The sequence below is a fragment of the Gouania willdenowi genome, chromosome 21 (assembly GCF_900634775.1).
Source record: "Gouania willdenowi chromosome 21, fGouWil2.1, whole genome shotgun sequence".
NCBI lineage: Eukaryota > Metazoa > Chordata > Actinopteri > Blenniiformes > Gobiesocidae > Gouania > Gouania willdenowi.
In genome coordinates, this window is record NC_041064.1 from 27,538,383 (window position 1) to 27,548,612 (window position 10,230).

The 10,230-nt window shown below is 37.6% G+C and overlaps 1 protein-coding gene across 2 annotated transcripts in view; it reads left to right on the plus strand.

Annotated features, from left to right (window-relative positions):
• The window catches only part of LOC114455066 (interferon alpha/beta receptor 1a-like), a 48,946-nt gene extending 39,505 nt beyond the window's left edge, over positions 1 to 9,441 (plus strand). The window contains exons 5-9 of one of the 2 annotated variants that reach the window (XR_003672650.1): positions 782 to 926; positions 1,279 to 1,436; positions 8,581 to 8,724; positions 8,868 to 8,960; positions 9,041 to 9,441. Coding sequence is in view for 1 of the 2 variants with exons in the window: in XM_028436074.1 (XP_028291875.1) it covers positions 782 to 926; positions 1,279 to 1,436; positions 8,581 to 8,724; positions 8,868 to 8,906 (486 nt within the window). In the remaining variant the exon portion in view is untranslated. Of the gene's footprint in view, positions 1 to 781; positions 927 to 1,278; positions 1,437 to 8,580; positions 8,725 to 8,867; positions 9,011 to 9,040 lie in introns of those variants that run through there. The other variant, XM_028436074.1, reaches the window with a different exon arrangement.
• Positions 9,442 to 10,230: the final 789 nt, after the last annotated feature.

The following is a 10,230-nucleotide window of genomic DNA, read 5'->3' on the forward strand; positions in this document are numbered from 1 at the left end:
CCAGTCTTACTTTTAGTTGACGCTTAGTTCTTCTGATGTAGAAACATCCACAGGAACATTCAAGTCTGTAAATTACATAACAAGTGTTGCAGTTTATAAAAGACTCAATGTCAAATGTTTTACCTGTGTTAACATCTGTAAAGTACCTGGTCTTTGTCATGTTGTCACAATGATTGCAATTTCCACATTTATTATTACCTACTCCAGAGTCTAACCAAGTCTTTTTTTTTGTCTTTGAGGGAAGATAGCTTTTTACCAGTTTATTGCTTAAGGTAGGGTCTCATCTGAAGCTGATTGTAGGAGCATCAGGAAGGGCTTCTGTAAGAGATGGGTCACTTTTCAATGTCCCATAAACAGGTTGGAATAAGTTGGTGCAAAACATGCTCCCATACTTGTACCCTTCATATGTTTATAGAATTTATTCTGAAAGAGAAAGACATTGTTAGTTAAAGTCCATTCTGTGAGATCTTTTTATCATTGAACATTCTTTGATGTCAGCACAGTTTGTGTTATTTAAGAACACAGCAGCAAAGTATTTTACACTGTTTGATGGTCCACCAAGACATACAGATAAATTTACAAGGATTGGTGTGGCTTGTAAACTGTTGAAAAGCATTGCCCTAAATGAGGGAAATTGTTTTTCAGACAAGCTTTCTTTCAGACAGACTATCTGATTTCTTTAGCTAAAAGCAACTGGACTTTTAGTAAGCTTGTGTACTTTTTCTATTGCTTTTGATTGATGTGAATATTTAAATGGTGTAACTATGTTCTGTAATTCCAGGCCTTAAGTTTGAACACCAGTGCAAATGAAGTAACTTTATCATACCTGAAAAGCTGGACCTGGTACTGTGTGAGCGTTCAGTCATGTTATGACTTTTTCAAGAAACGCAGCAACTTCACTATGCCGTACTGCATCCAGACCAAAGGTTTTTTGTTTTAAAAATATTACCCTCTACCCTTGAGACATTGTCTTGTAGTGTTGTCACTGCATGTCTATTTAGAAGAATAATACACTTAAAAATAAATGTTGATTAATGTTGTGTTGATTGGATTATACTGTTTACAGCCATTTAGAATAAATTGTTTTGTTGTTATTTAAGGTATAAATGTGCATCTTAGGTTATTTAGATTATTAATAATAACTACATATATACTTTTAGTTTTTTGATTGACTGGTTGATTCCTCTACTATTATCACAATAAACATGTAAAATCAATTGCTAAATTCGGATATAACTGAAATTCTGTAAACTCTTCTTTATTTTTTCTTTGGTATAGGTACCCCTTCCTGGTGGCAGATTGTTTTTAACTTCCTGGGATCTCTGATGATCAGTGCCTGCTCAATGCTGTCCTTACTGTACGGATTCTTCAGAATATTCAAGTGTCTCTCAGCAACATGTTACACAAACAACCGACTGACTTTGCAATTTAAGGAGGTAAACAGCCACATCACAGCATCAAAATTATTGATAGTAAAGTAGCTTGGCCCCTTAACTTAATTCAGTGATATTCTTGACCCTTGTGGAGGATGTGTCACGAAGAGGTGTTCTAATTTATTCACAGAGACATGCTAGCAAACAATGTTGCTTAACAATGAAGGGTCTTGAATATAGACACAAAAGCTAACATAGAGACAGGCAATCAGCAAAACCCCACTTCACCTTTTTGGAAATCTTGTAAACCAGGATTGCAAACACCATGACTGAATGGAAAGGTCTCTTTTTACCCCTTTTTGACCAAATTAGTGTTGGTACTAATTCCATGCTAGTGCCTTGGTTAGCTGAGCATCATCTATTTTGAGTTTTTGTTAAATAGTGATGGGCCCAGCAATACTGATGCGTCAACGCATTTGTGTCGAGCTCTTGAGCGAAATCCTGTTTCAGTTTTTGTGTTGCTTTGAAGAAAAAGTTATATGACGATGTAGCTGCTGTTTCTTCTGGCACCGAAGTGCCAAACTGTGTTTAAAAAGAAGCACATCTGTCAATGAGATGCGTCCGCCAGATGAATCACCTTTCCTCTTAGTTTCTGCTTGAACCATCAAAATTAAAATCAAATTAAAAAGTGGCTCTAAGTTTAAATTATAAATTTTAAAGGGACAGTATTATGAAAAAAAAAAAAAAAAACACTTTATAATGGTTTTGCTACAGTGATCAGGGGTCGTCAGACTGAGGGAGGTAAAGGATACTGAGTATCCAGAGCCCAAGGGGGGGAGGTCAGAAGTCTGTTTTATTGACTCTATATGGGCAAAAATACATTTTAAACATTTTTAGATTATTTATATTGGAATGAATAGGGCCCTGTGTGAAAATAATGGTTGTTAAGCACAGTTTTGCACTTGAAACAATTATTTATGCTGCATCAGGGGCCTAGCTACCACCCCCTTTAAAACAGTTCAAATGGTACGACCCGCATGTGCTTCTGCTGCAGCACTGTAGATGTGGATGTGGAATGGGGCGAAAGATAAGACCATACCAGTCAAGTATCCCCTTTTAGCCGGGAAACTCCTCTTTACCCCTCTTTCCCGCCATCTTCCCGTATTAGTATTTTCCCGTAAATATCCCGTATTTTAAAGTAATAATAATTAAAAGATGCCTTACTAAACTGAACGCCGTCACTAGCCCTGCGAGAACTGCCACCTGAAATGGCCTGAGTGGCAGTTCTCGCGAGATTAGTGCCGACAGCGGCAACAAACCCGGAAACAACTCAGAAAAGAGATGATGAATGAAGACGTTCTGGTGAAAAAAACTGGTGTAAATACGTTGTAAAATGTGACAGAGAGTTTACCTTCCTAAAGAGCAGCAGGATGGGACACAGTTACACATTCTGTAAGAATAGTAACTGAGATTTTAACGTCTACCACAGCGGAAGGAATGATGTAAGTCAAAATCAGCCAATCACAAGCGCCACAATACACTGCTTTAAAAAGTGTTAAAGGATGTAAAGTCTGTAACAAATGTGTCTAATAAGTCATTCGTGAATACCAGAGAACCACATGAGTGAACATGAGAAATTATAATAAAATATATAATGAAAATAAAATGTTAATGTCTAACTTAAAGACAAGCAACGTAAAATTAACAGTAAATATGCAACGTGTTGACTTGTTTATGAACTGTAAGTATGTAAAATAAACACATGTGCTTCATATACCCATTTATGTTTTAATTTAGGCTGTTTTATAATTCAGAAATTAGGGCTGATATATCGAGATTCAAGATGTATCGAGTTTTCTATTTTGGCAATATAGAAAACTATAGTATTTCATATATATATACAGTATATACAGTATATATATATGAGACTTAATATATATATATATGTATATATATATATACATATATATATGTATATATTTGTAATTTGTATATATACAAATTACCAAGAATTTGTCTTGGTAATATATATATACCAAGACAAATTCCTTGTTCCATATATATATATATAAATACACTTTAATATATATATTAAGTTTTTCATATATACATATTAAGTTTTTCATATATATATATTAAGTCTCATATATATATATATAATTTCCTGAATGGCTTGCCATATATATATATATATATATATATATATATATATATACATATATTATATAGCTTATTATGTATCAAATACTAGTTTTAGGAGTCGCTTAACCCAGAATTGTCTTTCTGGTCAGACCCTATTTGATAAAATTATCTGAGATTTATATCGTATATATCACCATTTTGAGAAAATATATTGAGATATGAGTTTTGGTCCATATTGCCGAGCCCTAGTAGCAATGTTCACAGCATTTCAATGTAAATAAAGGTCGGTCTACCAGATTCTGATCACATAATTGTATTTAGTCAGTGGTTGACAAGTGGGTATTTTAGATTTCTGGTACACCTGTCTTAAAATACAAGTGATACTGGAGCTTGGTTGGGCGGGTGGGACGGCTCGTAGTGGGCGCCAGAAATTTTCCCTTATTTTCAAATCCAAAACTTGACAGACATGGATAAGACTGCAGCTGCATGTCTTTCCTCAAGAAAGGAAAATCAGGCCAAAAACACAAAGACAGAAAGAAAGGAGAGTGAGAGAAAGTCAAATGAGGAAAACTAACAGCTTACTCAATTCTTCAGAGGTGAGCTTTAAAACACTTTTTTTAGGCAATATATTATTTCGTTTGAAATTAACTACATGCATTCTCGTGCATTGAAATGGTGGAACATTCCTTTTGTACGTCAAATCTTAATTAGAAATAAAATTATTTCAAAAAATATATATTTTTAAGACAAAATTTTGCTGCCACCAAGTCTTAAATAGGTGGCTAGGGTCTCTCCCTGTTTCTAATCATTCTATATTTACCGTTTATTAACCTTTTTACACATTTGCTTTGTATGTGTATATACTGTATATTAGTTATACCCCCCCCCACCAAAGAAAAAAATTATCTTCCACCCCTAAATTGTAGCAAAAGTACGTCACAAACACAATATTCAATAAACCACTATAGTAGAACATATTTGTAAAATACAATCAATGAATACGGAGTCATTACCGGTAGGATATTGCAGTTTTTTTCAACCTTGGGGTCAGGACCCCATATGGGGTCAGCCTGGAATTAAAATGGGGTTTAAGTGTCTTGTAATTGGTATAAAAAATAAATAAGTAATAATAAAAACCTAGTTAAAAATTATTTAAAATTCTATTTTTTTAATTACTTAAATTTAATTACTTTAAATACTTATTTTTCAAATACACATCACACACAATAAATATCAAATAACTGTATCATATACTTTACTTTCTCAAATAAAAATTGAGTTCAAATAAAATACAGTCCAAAGTTATCTAAGGTGGCAACCTTGTCACTGTGTCCACTAATCCTGGCTTCTCTGCTTTTGTAACACACTTTAATAAACATGATCAAAAACTAATTCTAGAAAAAAAATGTCTTTAGGATCGCCATACATTTGTGATATTCAAAATGGGGTCAAAAGGTTAGGAACCTCTGGGTTGATGTGAAGATTAAAACAAAGCTTATCAGTTTCCAGGCGAAAAAAAAAAAATGTACGTATTACAACTTACAGGAGGGTGTCACGATCAGACAAGCACAACCCAGATGCAGACGTGTGCGTCAAACAGATTTATTTTAAGACTCTCCAAAACAGTACACGTGTGCGCAGCGTCAAACTCAAAATCACGGGCAAACGTCAACAGAAAGTCCAAAGGGAGGGTAACCTTTGGCCCAGAGAAAGACACAGAGGCTCCTGAAGCTGGAGAGAAAGATCTGTGGGAAACATGCAGAAGGAGGCTCCTGACGGGGAGCACAGAGGAGGCATCAGGCACCATCACAGGACAACAACTTCGGGGGAGCGCACAGGTCTGCTCACTTGTCAACTGACAGACAAAAGACAACGTATCAACAACATCACTCAAACCAGACAGGGCTTAAATACACCTAGGAGTCTAATAATGATAGAGTGCACATAGGGGTCGTCCCCTATGGATGGTAGGAGACTAAGGGGCAGAGCCAGGACAACAAAGAGAGACACCTGACAGTACTACCCCTACTATATATGACTATATATATATATATATATATATATATATATATATATACAGTATATATATATATTCTTCACTAGGTAATCCAAATAATGTCACTCACCTCAGACAGATAGACAGTAGTTGGTTTCCTGCTCCTCAAACTGGGCTACACTCATCCTCAAGTACCGCTGGAAATGGTCATCATCCAGATGGAAGTGGTGAAATTCACCGAGCTCTGAGTGCTTCCTGAGAATCTCATGAACCCAGAGATGATGGTGTCTAGCCTTCTGGCATTTCTGGATTTTGTATAATAAGTATAGTGCCGCAATTGTAAAAGATCGAGCCATGTTTAATGTGAAAATGAAAACTGACGGTAAACAGGCTTTGAAATTGGAGGGGTAGATGAAGTGATTGAAGCGACCAAAGTGCTATGTTTGTACACTATGTTCAAGCAACTCATCACGGGGGATTGAAGTGACTTCAGTCACTACAGTCACCTACAGTTCAGTGTTAACGTACCTTAAGACCTTCAACCACATACAAACGGTTAGAGGGACATCAAGCTGGAATGTCAGCTCCTACCTGGACCAGCTGAACCCTGTTCTCAATGTCCCAGGAAATCATCACTACCACCCGGTGGTTGGACGGTACTGGCTCCAGGAATTCTAAGTCTGGGTCTGCTTTGAACTGGCGGGAGAGGGCATCCGGCTTGATATTCTTGGACCCTGGATGGTAGGAGACTACAAAGTCCAAGCGGTTAAAAAACAATATCCAGGGCTGATTTAATATACTCAAGATTGTTATGGTTAGTCCACACAGTGAACGGTTGTTCCGCCCCCTCAAGCCAGTGTCTCCACTCCTCCAAGGCTGCTTTCATTGCCAGCAGTTTCCGATCATTAATGTTATTATTGCGCTTTAGGACTCAACTTTCCTGAAAAAAGGCACAAGGGTGCAACTTATTGTCGACAGAGCTGCTCTGAGAGAGCACCGCCCCCAAACTGACATCCGAGGCATCCACCTCTACAATGAACTGGCCCTGCAGATCCGGAAGCACAAGCATGGGAGCAGACATGAACAAACACTTAAGAGCCGAAAAAGCCTTTTCAGCAGCACTAGACCAACAGAAAGGTGACTTAGAAGTTGTGAGATCATGAAGTGGTGCATCAATGGAACTGCAATTCTTAAAGGGGCTATCATGTTTTTTTTCAGGCACATAGTACCATTCTATAGCATACTTAAATAACTATGCTACCCAAAATTGTTTGGTAAATGTAGCAACCTGTTATATCACCTTGCATCGCTGATCTGATGTGTTTGTGACAATGCGATGCAGCGGTTGGATAAAACAAATGATTATCACATTAAATGCACATTGAATGCTGTCTTCCACGCATCTCCCTCTTTAATACGAACTAGATGGTAGGCATTGCATAGATCAAGCTTAGAAAACAGTTTGGCTCCCTGAAGGAGATCAAACGCAGAGGAAAGCAGAGGCAGAGGATACCTGTTCTTAATGATTACACAATTAAGTCCTCGACAGTCAATAGACGGTTTGAGCGAGCCATCCTTCTTCTTAACAAAAAAAATCCCTGCCCCTGATGGCGATGAGGAGGGTCAGATAAAGCCTGCTTTAAGGGAGGTTTCTATATAGTCCTGCATGGCTTTTCTTTCTGGTGGAGAGAGTGGATAGAGACCACCTCTAGATGGTATGGACCCTTAAAGGAGCTCAATGGTACAGTCAAAGGGCCTATGAGGGGGGCAGCGATGTGGCTTTATGTTTGTTAAAAACTGCCTGTAGATCACAATACTCTGGGTTTTCCACCTGATCAACCTCCCGAACCCCTACTGCCAGCTGAATATTCACAGGTTGTGCCGACAGACTAACAGAATTACAGTCAGAACCCCCACCCAATTATCGCCTGTTTCCCAATTAATGATGGGTTGATGCTGCCGAAGCCAGGAGAGCCTGCAGTACCAGCACACATGAAGACAAAGAAATCACATAAAATGACAAGTCCTCCTTGTGTTCAGAATTAATGGTAAGAGTAAGGGGTGACGTGGTGTGTGTGATAGCGAACGTGACTTTACATTTAAGGAAAATGATTTAAGTGTATTGTCCAGAGATGTTAGTGAAATATTGTGGGTGGTTGCAAAGTATTTATCCAGAAAATACCATCTGCACCCGAGTCTATTAGTAATTGAATCGATACTTCACCAGATGGGTTCAGAGGGTGACAGAAGTTAACCTCCTCTCAGAAGAAATGTTAGAAGAAAACAGGTTAAGAGTAGAGCCCTGACACCCTGGCGCGGCCCGCAACCACACCAACGCGCTGTCCCTCCTCGCCGCAGTAGAGGCAGCTTCCCGACTATTCATAATACTCACCGGGGCTGCTTGCTGGAGACCCAAGAATTGCTTTCTTCCTCTCCTCACTTCTTGACCACAGAAGTAGAATTTAACAGCCATAAGCCATTGTTTCCCTGAATTTGTGGCACACTGACTCAAACAAGATGAGAACACATCAGTTAGAACTTTGTTTCTGAATGAACGCTTACACTTCGGTCAAATACTGGGTAATAATGGGGATTAAAAACAAATTGAAATGGTTAACACAGCTAATGACATCAATTGCTTGGGGTTCAAAGTGTTGCAAAAGCACCGCTTTTAGTACTGCCCCCTGCCTGGATGCTCTGAGAAATGACAGAGATTCAAAAAACTTTGAAAGTTGATTTCTCACTAAACTACTTTGGAGACTGCCAACATTCAAATTGTTTTACCATCTTCATCTTCTGTTTTTTATGTGTTTGAAATAAATTATAAATCTTAGAAACCACACTTTCAGAATCTGTAAATAACTAAAAACGCCCCCTGGCCGCCTTGTTCATCATTTTCTGACGGTGCGTCACAAATATCAACTAATTTCTTCTTGAGTATTCTTCTCTTCTAATCATTACTAAAATGCTGTATTGTTTATTGGATCAAAGACTATACTCAAGAATAAACGTCAGGGAACTTATCTGAATTCCTTAACTTGTTTTTTCTCTCTCTTTTTTCTTTTTCAGTATTTCTGTGACTCTCTTGGCTCGGATGTTCCTAATCTCCTTACTCTAAACTCAGAGTCAGAACTGTTTGATAATGTATTCATCTGTCCTGAAAGGTTTATCAAAAACCACAATAATCCAAAAGAGATATTCTTGAAGAAGCAGGTACTTTGAACCACTATTATCACTAATGGTAGTAGCTGCATCAATCAAATAGCAATTACATATATAGCAAGAGTCATGTTACCAGAATATTTTCCGTCGTTTCTGTTGACGGAAAAATTGAAAGCCATATGTCATTTTTACAGGTTGCAATTCACATCCCCGGACCACTTGGTGAAGAGTGAGCATATTAGCTATGTTCCATTGCCTCCTGCGGAAGCGAGTGCTTACGTGATCAGGTTTCCTCATCTGTTATTTTCACTTAAAATAAACTTCCCTGATTTAAAAACTTTGTCTGAATTTGGGCTTGTAATTTCAGTCTCCATGATGGCAGCAGAGCATGGATTGAGCCTCCAGAACATTATCAAAAAAGCAACAATGTCGTCTGTCTGAGTCTGAAGTCTAAAACCTCATGATAGTAGCCTCTGGAGCAATGCCACTTCAGATATTTCATTACAACAAGTGGACACTCAATTAAAGTCCTTGTGGACCCGGAGGATAGTGTGTGATTGCTGTCAGGCCACTGCAAGTCAACTGTTCATATTTTATTTTTAATTGTTTATTTTTTTTGTTCATATGTAACTAGTGGGGCCACAGTCAGTGGGTTTTGTCACTCTAGAGAAAAAGTTACATGAATTAATCTGTTAGATGTGTGATGGTGTGGGTTCTCTGTTCTGCTTGTTTCGACTGAATATTCATTAAAAATGAAGAAAAAAATAATTAATGCTTTTGAATATGCCATTATCATTTAAGAAAATCACTTCAGGGGGTCCAAATGGATGTTTTCTCAGCCTATAGAAGCTGTTTTAGGTAGAGAATAATAGAGAATTAAGTTGTTCTCTTAAAGCTTCAAGCTGCAATGCTAAAAATCACTTCAGGGGGCACAAACTGATGTTTCCTCAGCCTGTAGAAGCTGTTTTAGGCCATACAAAAAAATTAAGTTGTTCTTTTAAAGTTTTCAGCTGCAATGTTAAAAATCACTTCAGAGGGCTCAAACTGATGTTTTCTCAGCATGTTGAAGCTCTTTTAGGCCATACGAAAAAATTAAGTTGTTCTTTTAAAGTTTCCAGCTGCAATGTTAAAAATCATTTCAGAATCAGAAATGTTTAATGGCCAAGTACAGTTTTAAGGACAGTACAAGGAATTTGTCTTGGTAGATGGTGCACGAAACAAAAACAAAAAAACAAAGAAAACAAGAACAAAGAACAACCCAGCAACAATAATAATAATAGTGATAAATATAAAGGATGAGGGATAAATACAGGATAGATAGAGAATAAGGATAAATAGGATAAATATATATATATATATATATATATATATATGTTCATGTGGATGATGGCAGAGGGAAAGAAGCTGTTTTTGTGTCTGGAGGTTCTGGTCCTGATGGACCAAAACCTCCTTCCAGAGGGGAGAGATTGAAATAGTTTATGACCGGGGTGGGAGGGGTCGGCCACAATCTTCCCTGCACACCTCAGAATCCTGGAGGCGTACAGGTCCTGAAGGTAG